At 41.4% G+C, this 19,782-nt stretch overlaps 1 protein-coding gene across 1 annotated transcript in view; it reads right to left on the bottom strand.

The window, feature by feature from the left end:
• pip5k1bb (phosphatidylinositol-4-phosphate 5-kinase, type I, beta b) overlaps window positions 1-19,782 on the bottom strand; it is a 33,818-nt gene that overhangs the window by 8,575 nt on the left and 5,461 nt on the right. The window contains exons 2-7 of the mRNA XM_084360631.1: window positions 13,721-13,824; window positions 13,542-13,610; window positions 12,788-12,918; window positions 9,850-9,967; window positions 6,831-6,983; window positions 6,147-6,446 (exon numbers count right to left, since the gene is read on the bottom strand). Coding sequence (XP_084216757.1) covers window positions 6,147-6,446; window positions 6,831-6,983; window positions 9,850-9,967; window positions 12,788-12,918; window positions 13,542-13,610 — 771 coding nt within the window. The 5' untranslated portion in view covers window positions 13,721-13,824. The remainder of the gene's footprint in view (window positions 1-6,146; window positions 6,447-6,830; window positions 6,984-9,849; window positions 9,968-12,787; window positions 12,919-13,541; window positions 13,611-13,720; window positions 13,825-19,782) is intronic.

The raw sequence follows: 19,782 nt of genomic DNA, 5'->3' as shown, positions 1-19,782 counted from the left end.
GAATCAAAAATTGTGTAACTCAATAAATCTCATCTCAAAAAATTATTTAGTGTGTCTATCTTCAGTTGATGAAAAGCCACAAAGAAAGTCAGACTTGAAAAGAAATTTCCAAAAACACCACATAGTGACTAAGCCTGATGAAAAGCTTATCATTATAGTTTGGGGCATTCTCACTTACACTCCATAAATAACACACTCCTAAGCCTAATAGGATTGGAAGCTATAAAAAAAACTCCTGATACAATCAGAGAGAGCTGTGACCCAGAATCCAGGGAAAAGTGGACTGTTTTTATGAAGAGTGTGAGACAAATAGTGTTTTGAAGTTCACCTACAACTTCATCTTATCTTTCTTTGGATAAGCACGCTCAAACAAGACATTATTAGTGTTGGCTGTATATCCAGTTTGCATCTGTAATGGAAACTGCTGATGTATAATGTCATAGTCACACACGCTCATATTCAAACACACACGCACTAAACAGACTTAATGACAGACTCAAACAAACACTGGGGCTTTTGTCTGAGCTTTGCCTTTTCCATATCAACGATTTGCATCCCTTCACTTCAACTCCCCCAGCCTATTCAAACAGCAGCCATTTTGAATAGAGCAATGCACACCAGGCGGCCTACAGAAGGCCATTACTGTGTGTCCTGGCTCCAACTTTCCCCAGGCAAACAATAAAACTGTCACAGCAGAAGGAAAACAGCTGCATTCTATGGTGGTTTGTGCAAAATGCTGTTTATACGTACAGAAAAATACCAGTTAGTGAGTGGGATATTACTGATTCTTGAAGGTATAACAGCCAAGTGTTTGGGTGCCTCCTCTGAGCAACCTGCCCTCTGCTCTCATTTCAAACGCGGCTCAGTTTTCTCACAGTGAATGGGATAGGTTAATCCTGACATTCATGTAGGAAGCGAGCTTTGTCACAGCATCCCCCTGATCTTTAACAAGTCTCTGATGTTTCTCAGCATATTCCATCCTGAAGCACTCCTCCGCCCACCTATCTCTGTGTCAGTAGGGCTGCAGAGCTCCCCATAGGGCTCACAGGCGTGCCCCACTTTATAATGACGCTAATATGCTGCAAGCTTTCTCAAAAATCCCCTCCACACATGTATTAACTAAGGCATACATAAAACATCTCTTCTGTGTGTCTGACATGTTTTTTGCAGAAAACAAGTATAATTAGCACATGGAAATCCTTAAAATGGCACTAATCCCGTCTTCCAAAAATTTCATTGAAAATCTCTTATTTACTTACACAGTGAAGCTCTAACATTAGAACAAGGAATAAGGTACTTTCACTATGAATCTGTCTGGTCGGTCTAGTCCTGACTCTGAGTCCAGTTACAATCACAGGAATGTTTCTATCTATAATTCAGTGTGTACAACCTGCAACCCATGACACAACATATTAGATTCAGGGACATGTGGCTTCTAATGTTGTTATTTATTCAGACTTGTGAAGGCAAACTGAATTAACTAGTGACAGTCTTTACTTTAAGTTAAACAGATCTAGATTTTGGCATTTGCTTCTTTATCTTCTTCCATTTCTGATTGAACAAAAATAAAACCTCTTGTAATAATGTAATTACAACAATTCACTTTGAAGCCACAAATCAATTATTTCTGTTGCTGTTTATTCTCTGACACTGTGAACATTAATTGAATTAACTGAACATTTTAAGCTTAAGAGTTTATTGCTGGATTATTGTATTATATTGCATCAGACTGTAGAAGCACTATTAAACTGGTGACTCAATGATAATACCGGAGACAATATGAATGTATGCACCATTTTACGTTTAATCATTTCAGCTCATAGATTTCTATGAAGACCTAGGTAGAGCTGCAGTGGGACAAAATCAGACACCTGAACACATCACCATGGATTGTGGGAACTTTTGATGGGCATTTTTCACTATTTGCTGGCATTTTATAGACAAAGCAATAAATCCATTAATAGAGAAAACAATCCGTAGATTAATCTATATAGAATCGAGGTATATATAATCATTAGTTGTAACTCTCAACTTGTGTAGGAGGTGTAAGGATCCTATTGAAGCCTACTTCTGACTGCAAGGTCCTTGGTTTTCTGCAGCTGAGAGTGAGAGAAGCCATTGTTGTCACAGGATCACATGGCTGAGAAGAGGGGGAATCATACAGTAAATGGCCCTCTATGACTGGCTACGCTGGCTGCTAAGCAACCCATTATTGTCCAGCGTCCAAGAATGCATGCCTACATTGTCTCAATCATTATTTCTGCTCTTGTTCACACGTGAAATGAAAGGACTACCATTTCTAAAACAGGATTAAGACAGTACGTGGATGTCATTTTGCCTGGGTGGTCCCTATCATGACGAATTCTTGACTGTCAGACGTGCTGTGAACAAAACTGTCTCAGCAGCTTGACATTGTCATCGCTATCCTCATTATGTTTGTCTCACGGACAGCTGCTGCAAAGTCAGTGATATGCAACAGAAACATGATGCTCTTCTTTGATTCAAATCGCAAACACAGACAGCCACCACCAGAACAGTACAAACACTAACTCACGCTACAATAAACCCTCTGTCCCACTCTCTCTGTACAGTAGAGTTCGATATGAATTATTAATGCCTAGGATTGTTTTGGTATTCGGGGAGTATCAGGGGAGCTGCAGAGTAATGGAGAGTAGACCTACAAGGAAGAAAGCATACCCCGCTTTCCCACACAGCAGAAATATATGATTCTATTAAACACGCTGCTTATCCTCCTCTTTGTCTCATTGCTCTGCTTTCTGCTTCAAGTCAACTCTGACCTCCAGCATTCTACAAAACATATTCACAAAACTCCCAGCACAGAAAAATGAGCTAAAATTGTTTTTTAGGAGGCCTCATACAACAATCCCCTTCCAATTCCTCATTCCCCACACGCCCCTCACCCCCTGTTGCTTGGCTTCTGCCGACCCCTCCTCTGTGTTTTGGTCCGCAGCCTCTCCTGGTGTGATGGGGTTAGCTGCTTACTCATGGAAATAGACTGTAATTTTGCTTAGAGGGCATTTTGCTTCCCGCTCAGGAGGCGAGCTCAGGAAGCCATGACAATAACAAACTGTACAGCACAGGGTCTCTAACCACTGCTGCTAAACAGTCACACTTCCGTAATACAGACGCACACCACATTATATACTTTAAACATACAATAAAAGCCATGAAGTGGGCTGTGCGTGCACAAATACCAGGCAGACAGTGCATGTCTTTGATACATTTGGGCAAGGCTGTAAATGTGCCACAAGAAAGAAGCACTGACTTAGCAAAAGGGGAGGATGTCATTCTGGCTGCAATCTGTTGAGAAAACATAAGAGAGGACAAAATAGAGGACATGTGCAAAGTCAGCATATTGGTTAATGATGATAAGAAGGGGCCATAACCTGACGAGATCACTTGAAGGTCCTCTGAATTTCTGGTAAATTTACTTAACCCAACGTCACAAGACCCGGGTTTGCTCATAAACTTGTGAATAAGATACTGTTTGATTTAAAACATGTGAAAGCAACAGTTGTTCACACCTGTTTACACACCTTTCCTGGAAGGATTCTCCACTTTCCCAAAAGAGCGCCACTAAGCCACAATCTTATTTACTCACTCTGTCACAGTCACGCCATTTCATGTGTAGAGTAGAGCTGCACGATCTGGTCAAAAAATCTTCATCACATTGTGATTATTTTGACAGATATTGTGAGGGCGATATGATTCACTATTAGTGAGAATGATCATTTTAACATCACGATTTTCATTTAAACTGAAAAAACATTAAAATCCTGATGATGTGACCTTTGTTGGGATCTGTATCAAACAAAAGTTGTCGTCGCTGCATTCTAACGTTACATCATTATAATGTTGTTTTGTCGCAAATTTCGCTTTATCGTAAAATTGCAGCTTCTTGCAATTTGGATATTGCACTTTGCCAGATTGAGTTTTCTATTACAATTTGATTAACTGTGTGGACCTAATATTGAGTAAAATTTGCTTTTCGATAACACACAACGAGAGGAGAGCAGAGAAGAGAGAGTGCCCTGTTACTTAACAGGCTAAACTAAATATACCTGCAGCATCACATTGTTCATTACCCCTAACTCCTTTCCATGTGACATCAATCACCTTTTCATCAAGGTTCCTCTATTCCCACATAATAAAAATTGAAACATTTAAGCTGAAGCGGGTGTGATGGAAGTCATTAAGTTGTTAGCTGAATAGTGCCATGCAGGGTTGCCAGGTCTGGCAGGTTGGCCGGGCCCAGCAGGATGTCTGGCAGGAAATCTTTCTTTCTGATCTCTGGGCCTCATCTGATACACCGATCCACAATTACAGTAACATCCTGGTCAGAGTCCAGGTTGAATTTCTGAGTGTGGACCCCATGCAGGAGCTGTGTGTGTGTGTGTGTGTGTGTGTGTGTGTAGGTGAATGCGTGTGTGTATGTGTGCGTGTAGGTACTGTATGTCAAGCAGAACAAATGGGATTACAACTCAGGAGGCTTAGACCCATCATTAACCAGCCACTATGAGGGTAAAACACGTTAAATCAGTGTCTGGAGGTCACATTGTTATCACTCAAAAAGCTATCCCAAGAGGCATTTCACCTTGTCCAAATAAAGAACAACAAGGTAAAAATGTCACTGCACAAATATATATTAAGTTAGCTGTGAAACCAACCCAAAAGAATTATCGTATGGTTTGAAAATCCAATGTTTTACTGTTTATCAGTCCTCTGTGTATGTTTTTTACAGTTCTAGCAAATAATTCTGTGATGCACTTTACCTCAGATGTTGTTATTTAGAGGAAGCAGAATCAGCAAATCAGCAATTCAGCTGTTGTGTTCTGGTTCTAGTTCTGGCTTTTTAAAGCCTGCAGGCTTGTTCTTTGTCTGCAGCTGTGGTTTACAAACACTACCTTGTTTTCACAAGCAGTTTCTCTGACAATGATGTAATCTTGATCAGTGGTGGTTTGTTACTAAGTGCATTTACCCAAGTACTGTACTTAATTACAAATTTGAGGTACTTGTACTTTACCTGAGTTTTACCATTTGATGTTGCTTTATACTTCTACTCCACTACATCTTAGCGGGCATATTTTATACTCCACTTAATTTGTCTGACAGCTTTGGTTACAACCTACCTTTTAGATTACTTTTTCATACCATTCCAGTCCATTTTACTGCACAATGACAACATTTACTTTCACAGTGTGGTATTGCTACTTTTACTCAAGTAAAGGAGTCAAATACTTCTTTCACCACTGACAGTTGGACAAAACTTAATTGAAATTCTGAAGTCAGCGCTATTTCAGATTTCAGACTAACTTTGTATGCTGTTATCTGTTTCATGTCTCATGTTAAACTCCACCGATCCCCCTCCAACAGTCTCCTGGCCTCTGCGTTAAAATAGAGAAGAAGCCCTTAGATCGAAAGACTATCTTTGGATCGAGCTCCGAGTCTCTCACGCTACCAGGATCATGTCTTAATCACATTCAGTGTTTGGAGAGCTGTCATGTAGTGAAACATAGCAGCACAGAGACGGGAGAACAAAGCCCGGGCAAACTGAAAGCTTAGACTGAACACACAGTGGAAACACTCACTGTGGTTCCACTGGCAAACACATGGAAAAATGTTCTTCTCAAAACATTTTGTCCCATCTAAGATGCACACACACTGTCTGTGACTACTACACGATGTGGTTCACTCATGCTTATTATGTGTTTAAGCTTCCATAATCAGTTATAAGAATGAGAGGTCAATGACACCCTTCAACAGCTATGTCCCTTCACTCCAGTGAATTCCCAAGTTCAAAGCAATCTGCTCTCAGTTCTGATATGGCACATGACATAATGTCCACGAGGGGCTTTGCTGCACACAGGAAAAAATGTTTTAGCACAGGAATGAAGGCGTGAAAATGTGATAGAAAGGGCCTTTTGAAGGAAAGTATTCTAATAAGGAAACAAAAAACACCTAATTCAAGACTTCCTTGTTTGTCACACAACTTCCTGTTGGGGAATAATAGTGACCTTCCTCTTGCGGGATGACTGCCATTTCAAAGCCATTCCAAAGAACAGACAGAGACAAGACTGATGTCACATACACAATCACTTGCTCCACGCACTGTTAAAACCACCTACCCGGCAGTCTCTCTGCAGGGTCTTCATCAGATTGTTGTACGTCTCTGTGTCAAAGTAAAGCCCTTCTTCGTGCATGTCCTGGAAGTCCAGATCTTTGTACGTCGGGCAAGCCTTCTCTCTCTCTTTCCTGGACGCTCGTCTCTTGTAGGTGGATCCCTTCAGGTCGTATTTGTAGTGCATTTTGACGGAGCGAGGCAGCACATTGTTCATCACCACCAGTCGGATGTTGATGCCTCCAGACTGGATACAGTACAGTCCATAGAACTTGGGCAGCAGCGTGCGTGGATTCTGGTTCAGGTTCTGTGGAGTGAAAGACAACTTACATCAAACGATTTATTGCTGTTTGTTTTGTTTTGTTTTTTAGCTTGTGTGTCTTCTACAGTCTAAAAAATTGGAAGTTAGAGCCAATATGGGTGCAGGGAGTCTTAAAATTAATTAAGGTTAAAGTTAATAAGTAAGTATGATAATTAAATGTTTGACTTCTGAACATGTAACCAACATGTAGTGTTTTCAGTCAGATGGTACTCTACAGCTGGAGCTAATGAGAATCTTCACTACATCTCATTTATGCCACGAGACATGAGTGATCAGTTTAAATTTAATACAAATCTAAACAGTCAGAAGTTGGGTTTTGTCATCTCACCAGGTGCTGGAGACCTCATGAAGCACCTCTTAGTATCTCACCATATAGTATCCAGGTAGCAATCTCTGGAGGAACTTGGCCTCTTTGTGCTGGACGGTTTTAATGATGAACTCGTCATCGCTGGTTAGGTAGAAGAGAGAGCCACTGGCCCCCGGATTGGTCAGCTCAATCAGAGGCTCATTTACCAGGGAGTACTGAGAAAGGGAAACATAAACAAACCTGATCAGTATTCTTTTGTTTATTTACTGCTGGAAGAAAAAAAAAACTGTAGCAAAGATTCACTGGCTTGAGGGTATTTACAGTACTTCTTCTGATACAAGAGCATCAGGTTTCTGTACAAATACAAGCGTTTTTTCTTTTTTTGTGATTTTTTTTCTGGTCAAACAATTATGTGAGAACACAAACAAAGTGAGTGTACACCCACACATTACATTGTAATTGCTGAACATGTCATCCCAAAACCGTAAATATGCTGCTGCTATTAGTAGCCTCCTCTCCACTGGAAAGGCTTTCCATTTTGAAGCCTGGCTGCAGGGATTTGCTGCCTCTCAGCCACAAGGACATCAATGAAGTACAACACTGATTTTGAGCGATACAGCCCGGCTCATCCCCAGGGCGTGGGGTGGGGTTGGGATCAAGGCACCGTTCAGTCCAGTGAGGCTGAAACAGGAAAGGGCCTGTTGCCACAAAGTTGGAAGTAACCTGTTGTCAAAATTAGAGTTCGGACTGATCTGATCCAAAATCAATATTGGGTGCCAATACTGAGGTAATCACTTATCAGATCTCGGACAGATGTCCCCGATCCACGTTACAATCCAGACTATTTGAAATTCTATTATTACTTTTCTCATAATAATTCTAATAATCTACAGCAGAGTAGTCAACATCATCATCATCAAGATAATACTAACAATTGGATTCAGATTGGAACTAAAAAATGGGATTGGTGCATCTCCATCTAAAATGCCATTACATGCTGTATGCTGTCGTTTTGAGATTTGCTTCAGTTGGAACCAAAGAGTTTAGCCCCTACCATGAAAACGGGCCCAGACCAGACACAGAAAAGCACATGACTGTCCACATACTTTTGGCCTCATAACCTCCACAACCAGCATGTCAACAACAGCAAGTCTTCATTTTTTATTGTTCAAAAAAACATTTGCAGAAAAACCAAATCAGGATCACATGAATTCATCTGTCTGCCAAACTTCAATGAAATCTGACAAGCAGGAATATAATCTCCTCAGACAAGGGTAATATGAAGCAATTACTGCTTGTGCCACATCTAAAAAGAATAGTAGAGCCTTCATTTCAATGTGTGAGGAAGAGACTGTGAGAGCTGCAGACTTAGGAGAACGGTTAGATGTTAATCAGTTCATTAGAGGAGCAACATGTTCAGAGACGAAACACTGGAGGCATCCGCTCTTCCTCTCCAGAGACTCTTCCACTGATGACCGTCTGCAGTCACGTTGAGTTACCAGCACAAACACATCCGCAGTTTATTGCATTTGCATTCAGAATACTGCGTGTGTGTGTTCTCAGTTTTAATTAGGCTCTGCTGCGTGGCTTCTGTCTGAATGAATTCATCGTCACCTCAAGCACATCAATCATGAGTACATCCTCTAAGCTGCTGTGCCCTGTACTCCCTTGGAGTTACATTTCATCTCTGTCTCTCTCCCAGAGCCTTTTGTCTTTCACTTATGCAGAAACACATTTGCATTCAAGAACAAGAATGCAGCTGGTGGGTTTTTGAAAGGCTGGGAGGCAGACAGAAAATTTAAAAAAACACCGCAATAAAATGATAAAGCCCAAACAAGATGACACAAAATCTAATTTTGTTCCAAGTGTATGTGTTAGGTAGGGATGGATACTCTTTGGTGAGCAGTAAATTTAATTAAGTTACATGATGGCACGTAGGGTAAAAAAATAAAGGCTTTGACAGGGGTGTTCGAGGATGCCCCGTGCAGTGACTCAGGCTTCAGTCAGTGAATATTTTCACAGACCGAATCTCCTCAAAAACATTTTTCCCTCTTTCTCTCCATCTATCTCTCACTCTGTGTTTTTCTTTGATTCTGCTGGGAAATCACAGAATCATCTGCTGATTTCATTCGGCACTGGGAGCTGGTTAAAGCCGTTGTAATGAGGGCATGCTCTGTTAGCTCAGTCATTACCTCTAATATCTTCACCGCCCAAATGTGTTGCCTCGACATCATCCTCCAACCCTGTCTTTCCCCTGCACAGATGGCATGTTATTTCCCGCCCACAACTCAATAAAATACACGTTGAATTATGTCACCATTAAGTACGCACTGAGGTGGAAGATTAGCGTTCAGTCAATGGGAAGTAATTCAGGTAAAAGACAACCAGCAGGCAATTGTCTTATGTTCATGGGAGCAACGGTCGTTTCTCTATTTGTATTTTTGACTTGCGTACATACAGAAACAACGGAACAGAATGGATCAGCTTCAAGTTTTCCTGAGGACAAAAAGTGCTGAAAGCGATAGTTAGAAATTCAGGGAAATACACTTATTTGCTTTCTCGCTGAGAGATATATGAGAAGATTGATACCACTGTTGTCTGTGCACTGAATACAAAGCTATAGCCAACTGGCAGTTAGCTTAGCCTGGAACGAGGGTAAAGCAGCTAGCCTGTTTTTGTCTAAAAGTCACAAAATCCAGCACTTCTAAAGTTTTGTTTGTATGCAAGAACGACAAGTTTTGGTTTTATTTGGGGTTAAGTGCGGCACTATTTCTAAGCCATAAGCAGTGACTCCAGGAAGCCCCTGTGCGAAAACATATTTCCAAAAATGTCAAACTATTCCTTCAATTCACTTTTTTCCAGGGTAAAACTTCAACATACAGTGGAAGAGTTCTAACCAATGTGTCATAGTGTCTTACTTTAAGTATACAGTGTGTATGTTTGATTTGAATTGACCCTTGACACTTCCTCCACACTCCCATACCACCATGACATTTTGCAAATTAGTTGGTAATCATTCATAATAATGTGAAGGTGAAACAAATAATGACTGACTAGGTCTCGGCAGGGCTTTAGTCTTACCAGGTAGTCATCTGGTTTGATGCCGAATAGATCCCTGAAGTAGCGGAAGGCCAGTGGGGCGTAGGTCTTGAAGCGGAAGTCAGGATAGTGGTGTGCTGGGGTCAGGTTGCTTCCCTCACTGAGATGTGCAATGAAAAACCCAGCGTGCCAGGAAACAAAAACAAAGAAAGGTACGTTATATATACTATTCCAACACTAACTCAAATAAGGAGGGATAAAGAAAACTTTAACATTATGTAAGTAAAACAGAGTCACTGCACATAACACAGTCATTCACCAACCAAGTATCCCATGCAGGCAGCACCACGGGTAAAGTGAAGCCTAACACCAAATCTTTGTGCCTGGGTATCTAAGCTATTGACTCCAACTAAGTGTATCAGTGGGTCCTTGTAATGTGCTCCACCCAAGCATGAACAGGCTTCAGTAAAATTATCTATGGGAACCCAGATTAACCAGTATTGTGGTGACAAACTGGCTTGTATAGAGTTCTGTGCCTGGAGACTGAAGGTGGCTCTGATTACTGGGTCTAAACAATACACAAAACATGAGCCTCGACTCTGCAGGGGCAGAGCAAATAAATGAAAAATGAAAACAACAAAACACACAAAATAAGCTAGATTTCTTGTTGTGCTGTCTGGACCGTGAGACCTGACATTCTCAGACGAGCTCCAACAAAGAACAACTCTGTTTTGTAACCTGTGTCCAAGCGGAGCACCACAACACAGGAGTAAGCACACCTGATAGAGTAGGCATGAGTCAGTGGTCGAGTCTTACATCAAATAAACTCATTGAAATCAATCACACTGACCCTAAATCTAGACGAAGTAGGTTAATAAAGGTTTTGTTTTCCAGGGCACCTCTAAATCTGGTTTAAATTCTGAGTCATTGGCTGGTTTTCTGGGTAAAGAGGCTACTGTGTTGGGGTTTTGTGCTGGTGCCATATTCGGTAATGGGATACAAGACACAGTGAGGCCGTGCTGTGTAACACTATACCTGTAATTACTATACAATGAAATCTGACTGCTCTGTTTAGTGTGTGAGAGCAACAACAGTGATCTGTTATCAATGACTGACAGTCCATGATGGCAACGTACGCCTCGCATGACAAACGATTTAGCAACAAACAGCACCTGGAAATGTTTCATTAAATCTAATCAGACAGCCATCTGTGTGTGTGTGCTGGTTGTCAGAGATACATGCACTGAGAAACAAAAAACTATGTGTATGTGTGTGTGTGTGTGCGTGCGTGGGAGTCAAAGTGATCTGCGACATCTCCAGTCATCTAAAACTAGACTGACAGGACAAACAACAGTGGAAAAACCTCCTGAGAGGAGAAACAACCCTAGGAGGAAGAGAAGCAGAGGAGTGGTGAGAGGGAGGGAGGCAATAAAAGCATTGGAGAGCAGCCTCCATCACTCAGCCGCTCTCTCAGGATGCTCTGTCAGGGACAAGAAAGAGATGGGTTTGTGTTTGTGTGCTATTAGGGAACAGCAAAGAAACACTTAGATAAAGTAAAAGAATAAAGAGGAAAATGGTTATGTCAGACAACCAGATGTAAGACTTTCCCTACCCACTGATGATATTTTGTTTGGTGTGTCTTGTGTAATTTTCTTTATTCTGTAGACATCTGTTTTGCTTTTTCAATTTGCTTCTCCAAAGAAACAACTGGCCCTGAAGATGACTTCAACTTTCATTTAATTTCACCATTTTGTGAAAAGGCTTGACAGTGTGTGCAGATTGAGGATGATATAACAGGCTCGTTTTCATCTTTTGTACTTCACTGTCTCAGCAAGGCTACAGCAGGTTTTTAAACACTCATCACTGTAGGACCAACACCAAAGAGTAATGTTTGGCTGTTGCTGGGGAGCAGGACAGTAAATGTGCGTGCTAAGACCAGCTTTGCATAAACAATACTGAGTTTGCATATCCTGGTGCAGAATCTCAAAGGTAAACGAAAGTATTTCCTGGTAGGACTCCAATTCTCTTCCTGAAGCTTCATAGTTAAAAACTGGCTTGGAGGATTCATATATTTGGCGAGAAAAAAGAGAAAAATAGCTAGTGAATACCACTGTCATTTAACATAAAAAGCCAGTCAGTTCATTCATACAGCTAACACAAAATAATGAGATCCTGACTGTATTATCTACTGCTAGGAGAAAAGTGCTAATGAGTGAATTGTCATAATGACTCATTATAAAAAATAGATACCGTATGTGCCAGACCATCAACCGTGTGTCAATGTGCATGTGAATACATGAGTCACACTTTCAAGGAATTCCTGAGTCAGTTTTTGATTATATAAAATGTTTATTAAAGCTGAAGACAGCCTGAGTTGACGGAGCGGCCCCACACTGACATATGTTTTGCACTGTGGCAGTAAGAGGCGCACAGTAAGCTGATTTCACAGTTCTTGGCAGGATTATCCACTAGAATAGTTTTATCCCTGCATCATGTCTTAGACTCAAAATTCACTTTGCTGATAAATGATGATGGTGGTAGTTTGTGGTAGCAGACATTTTTTTGTGGACTGGATATCCAGCGCCTGCAGTTTCCACTGAGCATGATTAATAATAGCTTTAAATGTTTTAAATACAAGACCCAGACATATAATATTTGAGCAGGCAGACAGGCAAAGCTACGACTTTAGTCACTTTCCATTCATTCACTTTACAGGGGCAGGAAACTGTCATAGCCAAAGAGCAGCATGTTACCACCTACACATAATCTGTTTTTATGAAGCAGCTCTCTGATTCACTCGTGCTATTAGACCAATAACCTTGAGCTTATGCAAAATTCTGGCTCTTATTTTGTTGACAATGTGCAAACCATTGAGTGCTTTCAAATATGTGTACATTTTAGAAGATGTCTTGCTGTGTACAGAGGCTGTGAGCATAAGTATGATTGATGACTGTGTGGGTTGGCACTACACAGCACTGACCTGGGAAGAAAGACACTCTCCACCACATAGAAATCTTGCATAAGCACATCTCTGTCAGGCTTGGATGTGAGGTTGCCCACTGTATAACCAATACCGAGCTGAATGGCCCCCTTCAAGGCCGATGACGTGGTCTACATGGGAAAATAGAGGAGAAAACATCACATTAGTCAGGCTGTTATAGCATATTGTGATGAATATCCACACTACACACGTAGTGTACCAATGGGTGTAAATTTGAGCAGCTGAAAAAAAAAATAGGCAAGCCTGAGAGTGACAACTATTCTGACTCTGTTCAGACTCTAGTTTAATATAACAAGACTTTTGTATTGTTCAGTTTTGTACAAACAGAACCTCAAAAAGTCTGTGACATAAACATATTACTACTCTTGTTGCGTGGGTAGCCAACACAAAAAAAACTTTGCTACTGTGGAGAGCCTTGTAACGTTGACATCGTAAGGACTGCTGCCATGAGCAGTGACGTCTAAAGTTTTATAAAAAAGGAAAGAAAACCAGTGTGACCAGCACTTGACTGATTTCTGGCAGCTGGCCCTGGCAGGGTCAGAACATTATGTGCTGTAGAAGGACATTTATGGACTCATGTGACTCAGAGTCAGAAGTAAAGACCTTTCAGTCTTGTTGGCTCTAAACAGCAGCATTCCAAAATAAATGTTATGGAAGCAGTTTCGCATTTTCCTTAAGAGGCAAATAAAACCAAACACAGTGAGGCTGTTGTATGAGCAGTCATACTTTTTACCTTTTTGTACGTTTTCTCTCTGCTTGTACTCCAAGGCCCTCCCATCCCATTTTCTGTTGTGGTTGACATCTGAGAGAGATGCAAAGGGCTGAATTAAAACCATGATTAAGACAATGATTAACAATGTGAAATTTCCATCATGAAGATGGTAACAGAAAAGGTCAATAGCATAAACTTACCTTGCTTAATGAAAAGCTGTGCCCGTCAAACTATAATCAGGGCAACATCTCTTGATTGTCAGCTCGGGGAAACATCAGGAGGTTTGGATCAATCAGGGGACCCACTGCAAGAGAACAGAGTTATCATTACACGATAATTAAACGGGGCAAAACAACGCTCACAGCTTTGGCATCAGGCAAAGCTGCTCCGAAGACTACTTGTTTAACTGTGATAAGTTTGAGGCCAGTTTAATGTCATCACTCTCCTGTAATCTGTGCCTGATGGGAGAGGCAATTTAAATCTATTCTGAACTCTCACTGTCTCACTGAACTGGCCTACGGCAAGAGCACTCTGCTTTGACAGTCACTGATCATGACTCGTGAAATGTTTATGTATGTGTGTAATAACCATCCCAACTCTTCTTGTTAAGAGTCTTGTTTTGGAGAACAGTACAATCCTGATTGACAGTTCAGCTGTCACCTCACAAATCGCACTGTGCAGATGTATAAAACACAATATACTTAAACATTTACCGGCACCTTCCTCCTCCTCTTCATCCCTGACTTCTTTTCATAATTCCTTCCATATTCCAGGCCATGTGTGTGTGTTGGATAAATAACACCTCGTAAAGACGCAGAGCTGCAGAGTGTGTATGAATGAGGTGTGTCCTCGGGGCTGAAAGTGATCTGCGGGCGCTGCCCGGCTTACAGTCCAACTCAGTCATCACTGAGCCACAGAAAAAACCCACTCTGTTTCATTTCCTTATATGTTCTCCAATTTTACTTTACCGCCCCCAATCACTCTTGTTCCTTTCCCTCCTTACTTTTTCCTTACTATATCTCAGTGTGGGTCTTAAGAAAGAGTGTGAAAAACAGGGACAGAGACTGGGAGTGAGGAGGCTTGATAGAAACATAAAATTTGGACTTTGTCTGATAAGCTCTGGCAAGTCTGCAGTCACCGTTCCACCTGCATATAAATGCACCTGCAGGTCTCAGAGCCTCAACTATTGCACAATGTTTTTCTGCTTCATCAGTGCTTGTGTCCTCCGGTCACCTGCTCTGTGACCAGCAATCACGTCCCCATCAAATCCGAATCTACTGCACTGAGAATATACACACTCAATTGAACAGTTTTATTTTTAAAGTTTTATGACCAGCTGCAGAAAATGTGTCGTAGTGCTGCAGGGTGTATTACTTATCAAATGCAACAAATATGTTGTGGCCATGTTTAAAAATAGTCTTCAAAAGGAGAATTAAAGACATGTTAACCACCACACACGCACACCCTGATTCAGATATAAGAAGAATGTAGCAGACACTCTTATCTCTAGACTGGGTCCTTATCTGTGCACCAGCTCTTCTGTTGCTATAAACAGAGACAACACCAATACAGATACATTTTAACTCCAAGTGCCTCTCAAAGACAGCAACATTATGTATCTTTGATTGGGTCTATGTATCATTATACTCCCTCCATCAGATTTAAACTAATATTCATTCTTTTTAGTTTCCCTTTGAGGGCAGAAAACAAGCATATATAGTCACACAAATCTTGTAAACTAATCCTGGAGGCGAAGATAATGTTTGTCGCGTGACTGTAACTGAGGCGAGAGTCACCTGGACTGCTCTTGACAAAATAAAATCCTGCTGTCAATCATTAGACATTAGAAAGGAATCAGAATATTTCTCTTCACCGCTGCTAAGTGAGGTTTTGATCCACCTGAGCCGTTCCGCTGTATGACTGGCAGTGTGCTCTGAACCTGAGGAATGTTAATGAGCCTGCTGGCCTGTCTGGCTCTCTGTTCAGCTGTTCAGAGTGTCAGTGTTAGAAGGGATTGTTTGGACCTCTCTATCTCTCTCCCTCTCTCTCACCTGACCCCACAACCCAGCCGGTGCTCCAACAGACTGTTTCCAGAACATTCCATGCGAGGCCCGCAGCTGCAGCTAACAACAGCAGGTCTGTTGTTCACCTCTCAACAAAAGAGAGGCAGACAGAGAGTTGGACATGCGGATGAAAATGGATGCATGGATCATAATCAGCCGTGTCTTACCACTGTCAACACTCCCTTTGCAAATACCACTGGCGTACAGGAGTATATCAAGTACAGAAGAGAGCGCACGTGAAATGTTACACGTGTAAATGATACGTCTAAGTCACAATCCCAATACTGTGAGCTACAAATACAAAATGCATCCCTGTCAAATCAATGCCTCCAGCAGATAGTGGATGTTTTGTGGTCTGGATGAGGACCAAATGGGTAAACTGATACAACTGGTCAATAATAAGGAAAGTCTGCATTTGAAAGGCTAAATGTGAATAAAAACCACTTAGAACTGGCCTGTGCAGAGAGTCTGATGTGTGGGTTGTTTGTGTGCCTTTGTGAAAGTCAAGCAAGATCATGTGTCATGGTAAAACGGTGCAACACTATGTCTGCACAATGTAGACCAGAGAAAATTTTCAGTGGAACGTGGAAAAATAAAGTCTGGGTCAATGTCCATTTCATGCCTTTATTTCAAACACAAACAACTGTACATAGACAACCAACCAGTAAAAATGTCAAAGACAAAACTACTACTATGTCAAAGCTTCTTGGCAAACTCACAACAGTTTTTCTGTGACTTTGTCAAAACGGCATCTTACTCAACAACATACTTTTCATTCACTTTATCTTTGACTTCTGCTCCTAAAAGGTGCTATATAAATACACTTTACTAACTTAGCTCTTCTCTCCATCAGTCTCTCTGTTGTTAAACGTGTCCACACGCCCATGTCAGAAACTCTACCACCCTTCAAACAAACACACAAGTGTAGATCAAACACTGGCTCTCATGGTTTCGGGGAAATTGCCAAGGGTGCCAGTCAACTCCTGTGGAAGTCAAATAGCCACTCTGTAGCCAAGCAGTTCTGGCAAAGAAAATATGTTGCTGAGAGCAGACATGGGCCATCTGGTATAATGAAAATACAGATCTAATGCATCTGAGCTGTTAAAAAAGTCTTAGTAGTTGTGGTAATATTCCCTCACTGGTCTCATTAGGCATGGTAGTGTGACTGCCGGAAATAGACAAATCAATCAACCCGTCATGGATCATGCTACACACTTATTCCAGAAATTATAAATAATTACAAATAACATCTCCCAACAGGGAGATCTGTTTCTTTGCAAAAAGTGATAAAAATGGAACAGCAAGCAATACGATCATTTTCAAACAATCTGATCATAATAGGGCTGAGAGATATTCAAGGAGGCTCCCATAGCCTCTATCAGCAGGACACCGACTCTACATATAGCTTCCATTTTGCTCTGCTTTGCTTCAGTCCCCAGATACTATTGGATTACTGGAGCAGATTGGAGACGTAATGGAGAATCAATAGCAGACAAGCAATGCAGAGCGCCGAGGACTGGACTGCTGGGCTTTCATGACCTTCACAATCCCTGACTGATATCTGGATTTGGATGGATACAATCAAGAAGATGCATGCGGAGTCAGCTTAGCTCTAGGCCTGCAGGGGATCGGCTTCATCAACTTAACTGCTCTGATCCTTGACTATGGCTCACAGAAACACAACCCAAGCAGAATAACTCACACAAAACTTCAGGGCAAGGGCAACACAATCAAATACAGCGAAAGTGTTAACTAATAAATGAAAAAGGATACCAAATTTACCAAAAGTACTGCAGGCTGAATGTATGTGGTGTGAGCTGTAGTCATTGTCTTTCTGACATCGTGTGTAAACACTTGTGTGTCAGCACCATTAGATAATTGGCTGTGTCAAATAGTTGCTTCTGTGAGATGTTTCATGTTGTCATGAATCATGCAGCTAAAGTGTGGGCTCCCCTCCGCTAGCCAAGCAGAAATGATCAGTCCTATAAATGACAATAACAAATGAGGCTATATGTAGTCCTCCACCACCTGAAAAACATTCTGATTTATCCCTTGGCTGTTGTAGATGTTTCAAGAGTGACTGTGTTTTTCTCACAGACAAATTAGCGAGACAGGCAGAGGAGTAGAAAATGCTTTGTGGGTGGCAGACAGAGTGAAGGTGATGGAGAGGAGACTATCACTGTCTCTATAAAATGTTCAGTCAAACAGAAATATCTGCTCATCTATCCTAAAGACATAGAAAAGCAAAACACACCCAATTCAGGGGCGCTGCTCTGGTTCCACCCAATTCAAACTGCCTAAACAAACAAATAGAAAAACACAGAGCACACAGTGCACACAGTTTTAACATGTGCACAAATATGAAGGTCTTGTGAGCCCTGTAAACATAGCCACACATACACATGCACATACTCTGTGTTTTCTCTCCCTGGTGGGTCCCCGCACCAAATAAAGCTGTAAAACAGAAGGCAGGTATTATTTTGGATCTATTTGGTGCGTTCTGTTCCACATTTCACTGTATCCTCTGGAGGTGTGTTTGTTTTCATCATCCCTCGGAGGGACACGCTGCACTGCAGCTTCAGAGTAGTGTCTGTCTGCACTATGCAGCACTGCAGAGGTGGCAAAGATGTGTGCGTGAGTGTGGACACTATATGTCTAAACAAGACAAAAAATCTGTAGCCACACTGGCAGTCCAATGTCATTGCTTGATTAGACTGTTTTATTGCTATTGCTACTCTTGTAATCTGGCCATGTTTGGCCAAAGGGCAGCATGTCTACACTTAGCATGCATGCTAATCTAGTGTAACAATTAATGCCATGTTATTTTGGCATTGATCTTGCAATTTATCTGAGAATGATGAAAAACTTTGGTTATCAGTTTTGGATAAGTCTTGTCATGAAAGTTACATTATCCCATGGATGGACAGTGCTATACAACAAGTCTGATCAACCCACCAGTGGAGCTAGCACGGCCAAAAATAAAGTGATGTATATCTTAAACACATTATGCTGCAAAATAACAGCAGTTATTGTGCAAAGAATGGGAGCTCTTTACAATGAGAAACTGTCAGTGATGCATCATCACACAGAGTGTTCAGTGTTTGCTGAGCACAACACAAATCTGATTTCTTGTTATAGTGTAATACACAATGTGAATGTATGAGTATACCACCGGCCAGGCAGCTATCAGCAGCTAAATGTACCTTTAAAGTATTGGTGGTATTTGACCTTTTGGCAACAGCAAATAAAGAGAAACAATAGGTGGGAGGGAAAGAGGGACTACACCTACAGAGCTGTGACCTTTCAGGTGTGACATAAACAGAAAAAAATGAGCTAGAGGGAGAGAGAAGGGAGTGAAAAGGAGGAAAAGACAGAGGAAGACAATGGCAGAGAGACACAGAGACAGAGAACAAAAGGTGTGAGAGCTTTTAAATATTTAGTTGACTTATGATTTCCGCATCAACAATGTACAACAAGCCCACATGTCAAGTTTTATTCAAAGCAAAGCACTATTCTCAGCAGGTCAGAAAAAAGAGAAGAATCTATACTGTAATAAAGTAAATGCACTACATAATCACATGCTATAGAGCAAGAGATTCAATATATTCTGTTTACTGAGAAACCTAGGGGGAGGACTCGGCCTGTGTATTTGTAATTCAGAGAGTGTCTCACTCAAGTTCCACTCTGCATGAGAAGCAGTGAGGAGGAGGTCACCCTCTGTGTCCAGAGAGTCACATGATTCAACCGAAGGAATGGAGGGGGGAAAGGAGAAACATAGCGATGAGTATATGGAGAGAAAACAGAGACAATGTTCTCTAAAGACACAGAGACAGAGAGAGGCTGCCCTGATGGAGCGATACACTACACCACGACTCTCTCTGAAACAAGGCCTTTTTACAGCAGGCTTATTATGTTCAACCACCAGTGTTATCTACGCAAGATGGCCTCAGCTCCTAACGTCACGGCCCATTGAAAACATGATCCTATAACACAAAGAGAAGAAGAGAGAGACTTGCCCATCCCAGTAAAGGCCTGTTTAGTTTTACACAGCCCTGCCCTGGAGTCCAAAGGTCCTCTTACTCTGCTCACCACAAGGGTGACAGGCAGGTTTATTAGCTATGCATATCACTGTGGGCACAATTATTATTCTTAGTAGTTATCAATCATGATGGTAAGAGGGGATTAGGACACCCTGCCTT

The sequence above is a fragment of the Pagrus pagrus genome (assembly GCF_965226575.1).
Source record: "Pagrus pagrus genome assembly, chromosome: 8".
In the NCBI taxonomy this organism is placed as follows: domain Eukaryota; kingdom Metazoa; phylum Chordata; class Actinopteri; order Spariformes; family Sparidae; genus Pagrus; species Pagrus pagrus.
Note: the sequence above shows the minus strand (reverse complement) of the source record. Positions and strands in the feature narration are given on the sequence as shown.